The sequence below is a fragment of the Periplaneta americana genome, chromosome 8 (genome assembly GCF_040183065.1).
Source record: "Periplaneta americana isolate PAMFEO1 chromosome 8, P.americana_PAMFEO1_priV1, whole genome shotgun sequence".
Classification (NCBI taxonomy): Eukaryota; Metazoa; Arthropoda; class Insecta; order Blattodea; family Blattidae; genus Periplaneta; species Periplaneta americana.
The window spans coordinates 88,734,285-88,750,546 of NC_091124.1; the positions used below are offsets into that span (position 1 = coordinate 88,734,285).

The 16,262-nt window shown below is 34.1% G+C and overlaps 1 protein-coding gene across 4 annotated transcripts in view; it reads left to right on the top strand.

Moving 5' to 3' along the window:
• Positions 1-16,262, top strand: part of Gclc (glutamate--cysteine ligase) — a 99,013-nt gene that overhangs the window by 42,286 nt on the left and 40,465 nt on the right. For all 4 annotated transcript variants that reach the window (XM_069833239.1, XM_069833240.1, XM_069833242.1 and 1 more), the window contains 3 exons: positions 733-929; positions 6,120-6,291; positions 12,338-12,535. In XM_069833239.1, the coding sequence (XP_069689340.1) occupies positions 733-929; positions 6,120-6,291; positions 12,338-12,535 (567 nt within the window). The remainder of the gene's footprint in view (positions 1-732; positions 930-6,119; positions 6,292-12,337; positions 12,536-16,262) is intronic.

Genomic DNA, 16,262 nt, shown 5'->3' on the forward strand with positions numbered 1-16,262 from the left:
TATAAATATTTAATGATAGTACTCAATCCCCTTTGGTTAGGGATGGAAAAAAATGAGAGAATGGAGGTGAAGAAAGAAGTGAATAAAGAAAAAGACAAACTTTTAAAATGAGGTGTAGATATTTTCTGTAATAATAATAATAATAATAATAATAATAATAATAATAATAATAAAATCATCATCTGTGATGCTACAACCCTTTAAAGGTTCTGATCGAACAGTTGGCTGCTGGCCTCATGGTCACATGCCGAAGGAGAGGTGGACGATCATCCAACCAGAATGGAGATATCATGTGGTTAGCACGATGATCCTCCCCCCTCAGCCGTTATAGCTGGCTTTCATGATGCTGGATGGGCACCAGTCCCATACTCTGGCCGAAATTTTATGAGAAAGTTTCTTCCCCCTTGAGGACTCGAACCAGTGCACATTCCATTTGAATCCTAAGCAGGATGTCTTACGCCACAACACCATGGAGCAGGACATACTAATAGTATAATTATGATAATAACTTGTAGAAGGCAAAAAGGAAGAGTGATAAAGGAAAACTATGACACTTGATATAGTATAATATTCATATATAATACTATAAACATTATTATTATTATCATCATTATTATTATTATTATTATTATTATTATTATTATTATTATTATTATTATTATTATTATTATTATTATTACAGTACCTATTACAGTATATTATATTTTAATTGTGTGATTTTTGCTGTTGCAGTTGGCATTGACAGCAGCATCACCATTGCATCGAGGCTATGTAACAGATGTAGATTGTCGATGGAATGTTATTTCATGTTCAGTGGACTGTCGCACTAGAGAAGAGAGGGGCGAAGTTCCATTAAAACACAACAAATTTAGAATACCCAAATCCCGTTATGATTCCATTGATTCATATCTATCACCACATGGAGAAAAGTAAGATAATTTCTTACTTTTATGTATATTCTTGTCACAAATATTTCATAATGATGAAAGCTAATGATTAATATAAAATGTTAATTTACTGTGCCATGAAACAGTGTCATCTCATTATAATAACATCACAATGACAGTCATGTCCTCAGTGTTACTATAGATGCTACTACTACTGTCATGGTTTTAATTATCACCACCACTGCTACGAACTTTATCACTGTGATTGCTTTGGAGCTGGACCCTGGACTCATTTTCCTGACATTATGACCTTTATTTCACTCAGATGCCACATAACCATCGCAGTTGATAAAGTGTCGTAAAATAAACCAGTGAAAAAAAAATATTATTGCTTTGCTTGAGTGTCGTCATAAGATCCCATACTACATTTTTCCACTCTGTTGAAAAACCTTCACTATTCCCTGGAAATGTTTCTTCACACAAATTTTGCAATGAGTTTTTTCATTAAAAGATTTTAGCTACGAATATTTATCTTTAAACAGCGAAGCTTACTCAAGCGACCAACAGTCCAGTGTACTAATCTTAAACATCCCTGGTCACGGCTGTTCATAATGTAAAATACTCATCTGATTAGTATACGAACATTGGGAGCTTTCTATCACTCACCATTTCCAATGCACATATTTCGTCATCACTGTCTTTATTTCGTAAATATACATTTTAACCGAATAGCATTATGATGTCTTTACTGTGTTCACTTTTGCTATTTACCTGGCTGACTAGTTTTGAAGTGGTATCCTTCATTGTCCGAAGAGTAGGCTTAACATAGTAAAGATATCATAAGGTTATTCAGTGATTATAAGTGTTAAAAGAGTGTATCGAACAATGAATAATACATTTTAAATCAGTGTCATATAATCATTATGTTTATAGTATAATACTAACAAATACAAATAAAAGGAACATCAATAATAATAATAATAATAATAATAATAATAATAATAATAATATGATGATAAAGTTATTTATCCAGAACTAGTTCCTGCGTTAAACTCTGTAGCTGGAACATAGCTTCGGATCATTCCATCTCACTTTAGCCATTGTGCTCTCTGTACATGGGATGATTGTCCAAGTACGACAGGTGGCATTCGTGAATCAGATGCTAACAGATGACTCTCTTATCTCAGCTTGGAGCTCCAAGCCCTTTCTGTACTCATACTAGCATTAGAAACCCTTACTATCACCAACACTTCACCCCAGCCCATTTTTAACTGCTGCAGATGATAGATGAAATGAGGGGAAGGTGGAGAGTGTTTTAGTGGTGGAATGATAGAGGGAAACGAGAGTATCTCGAGAAAAACCCTCTGCAACGTCTGTTTATCCACCACAAATTCCATCATGACCTGTCTGGGGATGGAACCAGGTCGCCTGAATAGAGGACCAACATGCTAGTCCTGGGGCCAAGGACGCAGCATTTAAACATGATACATAAATACGAGGTAATTTATAAAATGCCGAAGTAGATTTATAAATAAGAAATAAGTTCCTGGGAATTGCCATGGCTCAGAACATAATTCAGACATTAGTGTAACATTGACATTTTTAATAGCATGAACCAAAGAAGAAAACGTTTCGTAATTGAGGAAAGATTTTAAATTATTGGTTTGAGGATTTAGGTTTTTTTAGTAGGTTTTTTATGATGCTGTATCAACAGGTTATTTAGAACCTGAATGAACTGAAGGTGACATTGCCGGTGAAATGAGTCTGGGGTTGAGCACTGATAGTTACCCAGCATTTGCTCATATTGGGTTGAGGGAAAACCCCGGAAAAAACCTCAACCAGGTAACTAGCCCCGACCGGATTCGAACATGGGCCACCTGGTTTCGCAGCCAGACATGCTAATCGTTGCTCCACAGGTGTAAACAGGATTTATGTTAAAGGAATAATTGTGGGGCCAATATTTTTATGACAACAGGAGCAGAAACCTGATAAGAATTATCTTACAGCATTCTTTAATTAAATAAGACAAAGTCGTCTTCAGCATCATTATCATAATCAAGATATGGGCATTGGAACATTTGGCAAGTCTTCCTTCCAACTTCTTCTTCTTCTTCTTCTTCTTCTTCTTCTCCTCCTCCTCCTTTTCCTTCTCCTCCTCCTCCTCCTTCTTCTTCTTCTTCTTCTTCTTCTTCTTCTTCTTCTTCTTCTTCTTCTTCTTATGGCGCTTCAGTCCGTCTTTGGACTATGGCCTCCCCAATTAAAGCCTTACACTCATCTCTGTTTCTAGCCATTGTTCTCCAATTCCTGACACCTAGTAGGTCCCTTGCATCCTTCTGTACCATCTCTTCCCATTGGATCTGGAGTCTTCCCACCATCCTTCTTCCTCCAAAATGTCCCTCCAACACTTTCTTATGGATTCTCTCCCCTTCCATCCTGATAGTATGTCTGGCCCATTGTAGTCTTTTATGGTAAATGACTGTTGATAACGGTATGTTGCCATATAATTTATAATAGTTCTTCATTATAGCTGGTTCTCCATATCCTGTTATCCTCTATTGGTCCGAAAATCCTACTCACTACTTTCCTTTCGAATGTATCCGACATGGATTCCACCTTTTTTGTTATAATCTAATTTTCACATCCGTACATTATTACACTACATATAAGGCTTTTATACAGTGTGATTCTTGAGTTTCAGTCGGTTCCTCTGTCTGATTAATGCTAACATGAAGTAATATACCTTATTAGCATTTGATAGTCTACACTGTATTTCTGTCATTTTCTAATTCCTGTTTGTTAGGGTTATATTTGAATTTTTCTACCACGTTTATTTATTTCCAATTCTAATGGTTTCTGTTTTATCAACATTTCTCTTTGATTGATTTAAGATTTTTGTTTTGGTAGCATTTATGGATAGCCCTATTTCTTTCCCGACTACATCCAGGGTCTTTGTTGCTTCCTTGATACATTGCATGGACCTACCTATAATATTCACGTCATCAGTGTACCCTATCAAGTGTGTGGATTTATATTGCAGTGTTCTACTTGTATTAATTTGCGTTTTCCGTACTACATATTCTAGAACCAGGTTAAAAATTAGTGGGGCCAGTCCATCTCCTTGTTTCAGGCCCTGCCTTACGTGGAAAAAATTTTCTCTTTCTCCTTCAATGCTTACACATGAAATTGTATCCGTCATTGTTATTTCTACAAAACGGATCAGCTTGTCTGGAATTTGGAATTCTCTTAAAATTTTCCCAATCATTCTTCTATCATATCCAGCTGACTTGTTGTTTTTCAATGTTTCTACTGCTATTTCAACATCTATTTTTTCTGGGGGCTCTGTCATTGATTCTGTGCTCCTGTCCTCTAGTATAGTGTTAAGAGTCTCTGTTCTCATTTTCATTTCTTTGGGGTTCAGTAGTTCTTCAAAAAGCCTGTCCATCGGTTGATTATTCATTCTTTGTGTCCTATTAGAGTGCTATTTGAGTTTTTACGTAGGTGTGTTCTTGCTTTAAAACTTTCCTTCATGTGTTTGATTTCCTTATAGGTGTACTCTCTATGTGTGTTTCCTTTCTCAAAGTTATTATTTATTTCCTCTATTTTCCTTTTTGTGTATTCCCTTTTCTTTTTCTTACATGTATTATGTGCTGCTTTATTTAATCTATCTAAGTCCTGTTTCTCCTCTCTTGTTGGTCTATCTAGAAAGGTTTTATAATGCTTAATCTCTGATTTTTATTGCATTTATGAGTCTTCATCGAACTAATCTTTTTCCTTCTTCTTCACTAGTTTGTCCACTACCATATCTGTGGCCTCTAGTACACAGACTTTTATTGACTCCTAAACATTTTCTACTGTCAGGTTATTTATATTATTTTTAAGATTAGAGCTTTCTGTATTATTATTAATTATTGTTTTAAACTCAACTCTGGTTTCTTCTTCCTTTAATCTGTTGATATCAAATTGTCGTCTTTCAAATTGACTCTATTAATGCGGCATCAAAAAACCACTTTTACTAGAAAGTGATCTAAGCCGCAATTGGTTCCTCTGTATGTTCTGACGTTCATTATGCTTGATGCCCTCCTTTTATCTATCACCACGTGGTTAATCTGATTAAACGTATTACCATCTGGTGATACCCGCATTTGCTTGTGTGTGTTTTTCTGTCATCCTTCCAACTAGTCTTGTTTTTCAATGTTTCTTCATCCTATAGGTCTGTAATAAAATATCTTCTTAAAGTTGAGATTCTTGGCCATTCATTATATATGCTGCAGTCAGTTTTATTTGTCTCCGCCTTTTCATTTAAATTATATATTTGTGAATCATTCCTGATACTTTCTCTTCTTTTTTGATCTCATAGACAGAATCCAGGTACCAACCTTAGGAAGCTCATTTCTGACTTTTCAATTTTCAGTTTATCAGACTTTGTTAGAGGTCATGTCTCAGATGCATATGTTAATATCGGAACTGCCATCATTTCATAAAATTTTAATTGAATTTCCCTTGTCTTCTTGTTTTTTAAGCTGCTACTAACTGTACCATAAATTTGTTAAGACAGTTTTTATGAAACAAATCTTAGTACAGTACAGAATGTCGAAAATAGTATCTTACAGTCAAACTAATTACACACGATAATGTATCTCAGAATTTATTCGATAAGAATGAGGCACATATTTGAAAGATGTTGTGCAATATACATTTTTTAAGTCATGGTGGGAGTCAGTTATTAATGAAACATCCAAATTACTACTGCTTCTACTGTTAATGCTATTACTACTAATTTTTATCACCGTCGTAATCATCGTTATCAGTAACTATACTGACTTTAGTCCATTCACAAATAAAAAAGAAAAAGAAAAGTATATGAAATCCATCATATCTGTTTCTGTAGGTTTGAAATATTATTCACTTATGCTTCTATTAAAAGGACTCTCAAATTTTATATTTTATACATAAAATGTAAAATTTTTGTGTGCTATCTTCATCAGTAACTATACTGACTTTAGTCCATTTACAAATAAAAAAGAAAAAGAAAAGTATATGAAATCCATCATATCTGTTTCTGTAGGTTTGAAATATTATTCACTTATGCTTCTATTAAAAGGGATCTCAAATTTTATATTTTATACATAAAATGTAAAATTTTTGTGTGCTATCTTGCTATTTTGACATTATTATTTTATTTTTTTTATTATTTTTTTAAGTAGTTTTACACACTTAATTTGTCTTTTTCAGATACAATGATGTGCCTTTGATATATGATGAGGCAATATATCAGCAGCTTCGTGATGCAGATATCGACCACTTACTAGCACAGCATATAGCACATTTGTTCATAAGAGATTCTGTGTCACTTTTCAGTGAGAAGGTCAATCAAGATGATGAACAGGACACAGATCATTTTGAGGTATATATTATGTTGAAGTAATTTTACATTATACGAATTGTGAAGAGTGAGTATTGTTATACAGTGCTTAAAAATTGATTTCAAGATTTTTGGCGTACCTGATACCAGAAAAGATTTTTTTGACATGTCATTGTCTTTATGCAGTAATTTTTCCTGAACTATTTCACGGACTTTGTTCGTATTTAGTATCTGCATTATCAGTTCATACAGGGATACTACATATGGAATAAAATAATTTTTAATAACAGTTAATGGGTATTTATATGGAAAATAACATTAATGGCAATTTACTTGAATGAGCTGAATGTTTTCCTTTATTCAGTGTCAAATGGAACATTATAGAATGTGTGCCTTGAAATATTTGTAGCAGAGAAGTTAATTACCACGTACAGAATTATACCTCCAATAAAAGAAAAACTTCTTCAGGCGAAAATGAAGATGTCTACTATGCGATCACGTTAACAAAACATACAGAAAATGTGCGAACTAGCTGCAGCAGCAAGTATTATATGCATGGATGGGATTGAGAATAAGTTTTACATGGGTTAGGTGTTTGTGTGCAGCTTGTGTAGTTATTCTACTGAGGGATTTACATGTGTTAGTATTGTGAGTGCTTCAAAAGAAACATAACATCAGCTATGAAACCCAGTATCCACAGCAAGGGCTGTGAAATAATCAGAAATATGGTAAAGTTTTTTCATGAAGAAAAGTCAACTGAATCCACTATTTTTTGTAAAATAGGAAAATACTCAAAATTAAAAAATACTCATGATGGAAAACTGATGTCTCCAGGAAACAAACGTAAAACCAGCACTTTTCCAGCAAAGGAACGTAAATCCAGCTCTTAAGAAAATTTAAGTTGATTTCGACTTACATGTGATTTAGCAAACTTTTCAAAATTATTATGCCATAGCAAAAAAAGAAAAAAAAAAAAACTAAAATAAAAAAGATTCAAACATTAAAATGGATAGTAACTCTGAGACGAGATATGGGAATGTTTGAAAAACCTTAGTGGAAAGGATTAGCTTTAGATTTAAGAGATATAAATTTAAATATATATTTTTGATGGGGAAGAGTGACATCGTGGCAAAGAGAATCCAGTTTCTGAGAAGGATTGGAAATTATTACAGTTGGGTGGACATGAAGAAATCCTCCATAAAACTGTTACTGTAGTTTGAATTGCTAAAAAAAGTGTGCAGAAACAATGCACATTGGTCTCATGGATTGCGAGTGACTAGGAATTAAATTTGATTGGCTGTTGTATTGCAAGGATGACACATTAAAATGCAGTGTTACCTGTCATTATGAAAATCGAAAAATGATGTGACCATGTAATTAAAATTGAAAATGAGTGCTAGCTAACCAAAGAACTGATCAAGATATTGTGAACAGTCATATTATCACTCGAGATGGAAACTCTAGTGATAGTTGGAGTGTAGTGGTACAGACTTCGATCTTGTAATGTTGTCTTCATACAGACTTCCATGTACTTAAACCATTCGTCCTGTAGGATGGATGTACAGTGAAAACTCTATTATATTGTGATAGCCGGGAATCGAGCATGCGTCCCGCAGGAGGGATGGCGCATGAGGAGACATGCGGTGAAGAGGGGAAGGACGCAAGTCGGCAGCCACTGTGGCATGGCGCGGCAAAGGAAATTGCGCACGCATCTATTGCAAGGGCATGTGCGGTGTGGTGCAAAGCAAAGGGGGGAAGCTGGAAGTTTTGAAAAACCACGCAAACCGATTGTTGTAACGAGATTGTTCTCGAAATCGTAATTTCTGGAAAGTGTGGTTTAACTAATAAAAAGCGAGCAGCCTTCGAAGAGAGCCAGTTCAGTTTAGAACAGCGAGTCGGTCTTGTCAAGCAGCAGTGGACGAGCTAGAAAGCCAGCCTTCGAGAGCTGGGTTCGACTTGAGGAGGACCACAACTGTGGTAGCGACCTGGCGAGTGCGGTGTATCTGGAAGTCTTGAGTTCGAGTGCAGTGGACTGTCTCTGGAAGTCTTGGGTTCGATATACTGTGAACTTGAGTGAATGAGATACAAGAACTAGCCAAGGCAACGAACTGTGAACTGAGAACTGACAGTTTTGTTTTGTAAATAGTGCTTTGTGAACATTAGTTGAGGTTAGCAGTACATTGTTGTTCTCAATAATCCAAGTGAATTGTCATTGTCGTCTGTGGAGTGCAATAACGAATACTGTGTTGCTGTGTGGAGTGAAATACCCATTTTTGACGGGAGTGTTTGGGTATAGAAAGTCATTATTGTTGTGAATAAAAGCGACATTGTGTTGTGAATTAAAAGTCACAATATAACACTCGGAAATTATTTTTTGTCCAAAATGAGTGGAATGTTTATAGAATGCAAATTTGAAATTACTTTTCTGGTATTCACAATATTATTTGAACTTGATATGAACAAAAGAAAACGTCTTTAGCGATCTTGAACTTCTTAAAGTAAGGTGTTATTTACTGAAAGTATAATTGTGGTGCACGGGTTGTATGCAGAAAGAAGTTGCCAAATGCTCTCTCTCTCTCTCCCCCTCTCCCCCCCCTCTCTCTCTCTCATGTTCAGGAATGTAAACGTTACAAGTGAGTGATACATGAGAACATTTCCAAACCAAGGATTTTCTCTTTTCGTTTTTATTTGTGGCTATGACTTGGACAACAGCTATATTCATATTGAATCACAATACAAAACCGTTGTTTTCAGTTCTTGGCCCTAAACAGTGAAACAGTGTGCAAGTGAGAGAGTGAGAATTTTCTCTTTCTATAGGCCTAATTTTTTAGGAGTTAAAACGCAAATATAACAAACGAATTGTATCTTTATGCTATTCAATTTTCGACATTAAGCAAACTTGATCTGAACAAAGAGTCCATAACTCGGAAGTAAATTATGTCCAGGAGCAATAAAAACGGTGTCTATGTCTCTGTCTATATCTATTCGTTCTATAGATGTAGTTCACTGTGATATTCCTTATCCCTCTGGCTGGGGATTTTTGTAACTTTGTCAGTTATAAGAGACATCTGCTTTAAACAGGTGTCTGCAAACAGAAGTTTCACTGTACTGTTTCCTAAGCACATTTCTTTTTTTTTTTTAATAATTGTTGGAGTATATTACTCTCTCTCATTAGAATGACTGCACTTCTTTCATTGTTCTGGTACAATTTCCTTTTCCCAAATAGCAAGTACAAGCTTATTAATTTCGCTAGATAATGCGGTTCCACCCTCTTACATTAATTCTGCTGGAATTTGATTGATACCTGGAGACTTATACTTTTTCAGCTTTTTTATCGCAATTTCGACTTCTGAAAGTGTGGGTCACATGTAAATGGCTCAGCAGTTTGTATTTAAATTTCATCCTGATCATTTCTGTTTGGCCTATGTACATTTAGTAGTTGCCCAAAATAGTTTTTCCATCTGTTCAGGATGGAATGAGAGTCTGCAAGCAAATCATAATTCTCATCCTTGATCACGTTTACCCTTGCCTGATATCTGTTCTTAAATTCCTTATGAATCTCTAATGTTTTTATTCTTACTATTTGTTTCTACCGCGTTCAATTTTTCCTTCAAGTAATCTCTCTTTTTATTCCTGAGTGTATGAATTGCTTCCCGTCTTTCATTGAAATAATTATCTCTGTTTGTCTCAACTGGATTCTGTAAGAATTTCAATTTTGCCTGTTTCCTTCTTTCTACTACCATGCAGCAATCTTCATCAAACCACAGTTTCTTTTTCTTAGTTTCATAATAACCTGTGCTCTGCTCAGCTGCAATTTTGATATTATCTCTGATATTTTTCTACATGTTCAACTTCGTTGGAACTTCCTAAAGTTTGAAAATCTATTTGAAATTTCGACCTGATAATGTGGCTTAATTTCCTTGTCTTTTAAGTTCGGAATATTGAATCTCCTAATATTAACTTGTTGCTCTATTCGCTTGGCTACTGATAGTATTTCTCTTAATTATTATCCAATTACCAAATAATAGATTACAGTCTGCCCCCCCCCTCCCTCCAAGGTTCGAATGTCTACTATACTAGTATGGCTTCGTTTATCTATCAAGCTGTGATCAATTTGGCTGTGTGTTAATCTATCTGGAGAAGTCCAAGTATATTTATGAATATCCTTATGAGGGAATGTTGTACTTTTGGCAATTAAATTTTTTGATGTGGCAAAGTTGACATTATGATTAACAATCCTACCAGCATTTATTAAATTTATTATTTTTCTGTGTACATCCTCTTCTCACTTTCATATTCCAACCATGGAGTCATACCAAAGTATAGAATTAATAAAAAATGGTGACTAATATGCTTGTGCAGTCAGATGCTGTTACTACTGAAGCATATGGAAGTTGTGTGCATGGAATTATCAAAGAACACATGTCATTATATATCACTTGCATTGAAGGCTGCCTATTGCAGTATAGGGAAGTTCTCCCCCCCCCCCACCTTCCACCTTCTGCTACACTAGAAGGCAAGGAATAATTTGTCAATGCAGACACTCATGAAAAAGAAGCGTAATTTTACAGGTTTTATTACCGTACAAAAATCAGAACCCTTTCAGCTGACACTTTATTACTAGTGATAATTAGTTTGTGTGATTATCTGACATTGCCCATTACAGAATTGACATAATATTAGTGTTTTGTTTATTTTATTTTTTAAGGAACTGGATTAGTGAGTCTTCTGGTGTATCTTAGTGTCTACTAATTTACCAAATCTTGCATTAATTCCTGATATAGACTAAAAAATATATAGTTCTCCCCAAATGCGATACTGTTGAACCTTCATACAACGAAAACCGATATAATAATAAACTCTATTGCAGTGATAAATTTGATTGGTCCCAGCATATTTCCTACATTTTCAATATGTTTTATCCATCATTATAGTGACGATCAACTTTTGGAGAAACCCTGGTGTAATGATAAAAACATATATGTATATATATATATATATATATATATATATATAATTTATTTGGTTTTCCAGTTCATTATTTCAGTTTTCACTTGGTATCATCCTCTTAAAGATGTTTTCCTTATTGCTTCTGTTGTCCGAGCTTGACATTCTGTGCAAGGAGTATGTTACAATAGAGCTCTACCTGTTTTAAGAGTGCTTGACCAAAGGAATTGCCTTTATGGTTCCTGCCACTGTCTTTCTGACTGCCTGGTGCCTTTCACATTAGTGTGTTGCTTGTTAATATGACAGGTGTAACACAAAAACAATCAGTTTGTAGACTAAATTAACTGCATTTAGTTATTTAGGTAAGACATTGAAACTGAAATGGCTAAAAGATATATGTTAGTGCAGTCATCACTTGTAACATTCATAAATCAGTCAATCTTCTTAATGTATCCAGCTGTTTGTGACAACATAAAGTCCACTGTAGTCTATTCAATTGTTGTTTTTCACGAAAAATGAGGGGTATTTTGATCGTTGTTCATTAGCCTGTTGCTAGTAGCCAATTTGTTTTTATGTTATCGTAACATTCATAAAGAAACACAAGAAAATGGAGGACAGTGTCGCAAGTGGTAAAATTAATCCTGAACTTAAGTATCTAAAAATTTCACCAGCAGAAGATGTTGGCATTGCTACCTTGAAGTGGTTTAATGCTTCTGGTATATCATCGTACCATCTGATTGTGCTCAAAGTAATAAGAAACACATTTGTTGCTGAAAACCTTAAAATCAACTTTTCATTACTGTACTTGATGTACAAATTCATTTAACACTCAGGCTTTTATTAATCAGTAATTGTACTTTGTCTTTGGTGAGTAAATGTTATTTCATAGTATGTAATGTTGTTTTATACTTCTGTTATATTCTCTTTCAGAACATAAATGTGAGTAAAATTCCTAGTCCCTAGAAAATTGTATCGAGGTTCGACTGTATACATTAACCAGATGTTAATAAAGTTGTAGATGTTGTAAATATATCTTTCACATTTGCGATTTTAACGGAAATATTCTTTTTTTTTAGCATCCCGATATATTTAATATTTAATCAAAATGCTAATTTGTTTTTATTTTCGTATAATTTTATAGAATATTCAGTCAACTAATTGGCAGACAATGAGGTTCAAACCACCACCTCCGAATTCACCTATTGGCTGGAGAGTGGAATTCCGACCATGTGAAGTGCAGATTACGGATTTTGAAAATGCAGCAATTGTGTGCTTTGTGGTTCTTCTCACCAGGGTGATTCTCTCTTACCAACTTAACTTCATTATACCCATCAGCAAGGTCAGTATTAGATACAATTAAAAGAGGAAGAGTGTTAATTTTCAAGCAGTGAACTTCATTTTGTTAAGGCTATGAAAAATGCGTGTTCTTACCATTTCTGAAGAAAGAATGTCAATTATATCGTAGTAAGTTGGATAGGCCCCGAAGTTTTTGTGAAAATTGTATTGAAAAAAAAGAAACTCTAATGCACACAGTCAGATAACTAATATGTTAAGTTTTCTGTGCTTGCTCAAAATATTGGCAAGTCGAAGTACAATTTTTGATAGACAGAGATGACACTACCTCCAAATTCTCCTATGCTACAACAGTGCTACTGCCACTGCCATTACTGTATCCATTATTTTCATTACCTCATACCATCAGTATGTGGAAAGAAATTTGCATGAGTACCACTGACTTAATATCAAGGCTTGATGTTTATTGTAGTTTATTGATGTGAAATGTGAAATGGACTGTGAAACGAGTGGGTCTGGGTTCAACTCCTGGTTGAGCCCTTCACATTGCTGTGTGTTCATACCTGAGTCTAGTCTAAACTATAACAAGACTACACGAGTTCTTAGCACTTTGTGACAGTAAACAGGTAGCAGGGGGCTAAGTATAGAAGAAAAAATAATCAGAGTTTAAATTTCATGTGGTCAAGTTCTGTGTGTCAGATATTAATGGGTGATGGTAAACATCACGTAATATATTATAAGAAATGTTTAAATCCATTTAACCAACCTAATCATGCTTCTAAAAAGAAAAGTACACTAATGGCCAGTTTTTCCAAGTAATGTTTAATTTGGCTTAACAAATGTTAAATTAACAGCTGGTTTATTTTAAACGTTTTGTTAAGATGTTTTCCTTTTTTCCAACATAATTTTGTTTAAAATAACCAACACTTAACTTTAACTGTTGTTAATATTATTCTAACTACTCAACAGCAGTTGGTAATGATTTTGCATATATAAGACAACTTCTTATTGGCTGATATTATTATTTAAATTCTGTACTGTACAGTAAGTCATGAAACATGTGTAAAATCGTAACCTGTTACAGTAGCCATGATTCATACAGTACAGAGAGTTGATAAATGAAAGTTGCATTGACTACTATTGAATAATAATAATTATTATAAGTATGGTTATATTTTATAATGCTAAATATGAATTTCTGTTTAGAAAAATCTCAGCATTATGACCACCAGGTGACAATAATTACACGAATGTGTGTAGTCAACTGTACACAAAACCCCGAGGAGAATTCCGTATCATATAAAATTCTCTAATTCAGGTCCATGTATAAATTATATGTAATTTCGTCCTAAAGAAGCAATTGCTGCTGAAACATTTTATTATTTACTCACTGCGTATTTTGAAGTACTATTGACATCGGCTATAGTTGAAGAGCCAGTAACATAGAATCTAGAGTTAATAGTAGCTGGTGAATTGGAACAAGTGGCCTATTTCTGTTTGTAGGATATTAAAATCTGACTTCAATTTCTTGCCACGTTGAGATAGCACATTTCCTCAATATTAAATTGATAATAGCTCAGCATCGAAATAAGCGTCAGTATGATGATCAGTTACTTATAAAGATTATCTTCCCTATATTAATATTCCAAAATATCTTTTAAATTATATATTACCAGTCTTATGGCCGGTTTCACAAAGCTTCATTAAGGTTTTAATGATTCATTAATTTATTTACTGGTTCATTAAATCATTTTTATATCTCACCAAGCATCTTTAGCCTAACGAACCAGTAAAACTATCATTAAATTTAGTGATAGAAATTTCCGTCTTTAAATTTTTAATTATTCATTAGTTGCAATATAAAATGTGGAACGTTTCGACGCAGAATTGTTATATCTGGAACTGCTCGAAAATTAAGAGTCAATGTTAACTATTTAAAAACCGATCATTTTGAAAATTTAAATGACACAAAAATTCACAAAAGATACCGCGTCACAAAGATCGTGGTACCTGTACTCAAAATTTTAGAAGAAACTGATCATAGGTTAGGGTTAGAATATCATAAAAACGGCTGAGACAAAGCTGAAACTAGTCAACTAAGTAGCATACATCTGAGTTTTATTTTAAGACATGAAAGTGATTATTATAACTACATACCGGTACCTAAGAAATATTAGTAAATTAATACATAATGTGCATTCAAACATAACAAAACTTAATTGGTATATTAACTTTCATTTATTAGAATTATATTATAGCTAGCGATAAGATATGTTTGCACTGGCTTTAAAACAGAAGCGAAAGAGCTGGATTCTTGGAATTTATAATCGTTTTCTTTCCGATGGAAATTTAATTTTCCAGCACGATAATCACCCCGCTCACACCGCCATAAACGTTCAAAGACGGTTCACGGAAAAGCATGAAAAAGAGGAGGATTGACAAATATCGAGACATCCCACCTCAAAATCCAGATCAGTTCTGGGATCAAGTTCTGGCTACCTGGAAAGATTTCGCTAAGGACCAAAACTATTTCCGCGATCTGTTGGACTCAATGCCCCGAAAATGCCAGGCAGTGATGGACGCCGGTGGCATGTGGATGAAGTATTAGATCCACATGTGTATTTATTTTATTTTTCTTTAATTTGTTTGTTTATCTTTGTTTTATTTCGGGAAGAAAATTGATCTCCCAAGAGTTTTTTAAATTCCGCTAGTGGAGCCAGAGTTGCGAAATAATTCGTTCCACTACACAAAATTAAAAAAATGAAGAAAGGTAACATGTATAAAAATTAGTTACGTTAATAAAAAAAAATGTTATCGCCGAGAATCGAACACAATCAAACTCGCTACTGACTACTCCATCGAAGAGTCATGACGTAACTAGCGTGACGAGGCACATATAGCTGCTCAGCTTGAAGTCTAGGGAGACAGCGCACATAATAAACGTACTCGTGTAAATATTTTGATGTTCATTACTACCTAATGTTTCATTTGGACTGATTTACTGAAGCTTGGTGAAACCGGCCCTTACTGTAAACATTCCTCAAAGAGAAACATAACATGTTATTTTCACAACTTTTGTCTGAACAGCTGTGGTGTTATCCGCCATGTTTAACTGTTTGTTAAATGAGTTAACAGCCTGAAATCCTACATTTAAAGTTAACAAACGGTTAAGAATCTGTTAAGCCAAACTGGTGTTGAACAAATGGAAAAACTGTATTTAACAAACTGTTGAAGGTTTAACAGTCGTTAAGTGTTATAACAATACTTGGACAAATCGGCCATAAGATGTGTAAATAATGATTTACTGCTGCAGCTCATTGTCAAGTCATCGAATGTGCGAATTGTGATTCATGCTGTAAAGAAGTCGATCAACTTCCAGATAAGTCACGTGAAATACTATGTGAAACTGGTAGTATAGTTGTGACATTTCAGTGTTCACTGGATGTGGATCCTTCAGTACAGTATTGCCGAAAAAACTCCCAGCTATTACTCATTGATATCGAACTTTTAAAAATTGAACCATAAAAATTATATTTAATAATTACATATATTAAAATTGGTTAGTTAACATTTAACGAAAGGCAGTTTTTCAAGCTTATAGATGCATTTCTTTTTTTCTTTCTTTTTCTTTTCTTTTTTTTTTTTTTTTCAAAAAATTTTTTAAGATCAATATGCTCAAAATATGCTTTAAATGTTGCATTTTGCGTCATTTTTAACTAATATTAACATGCAATATTTTTATAACATATGGACTTAGATGGAAATAAAAACAT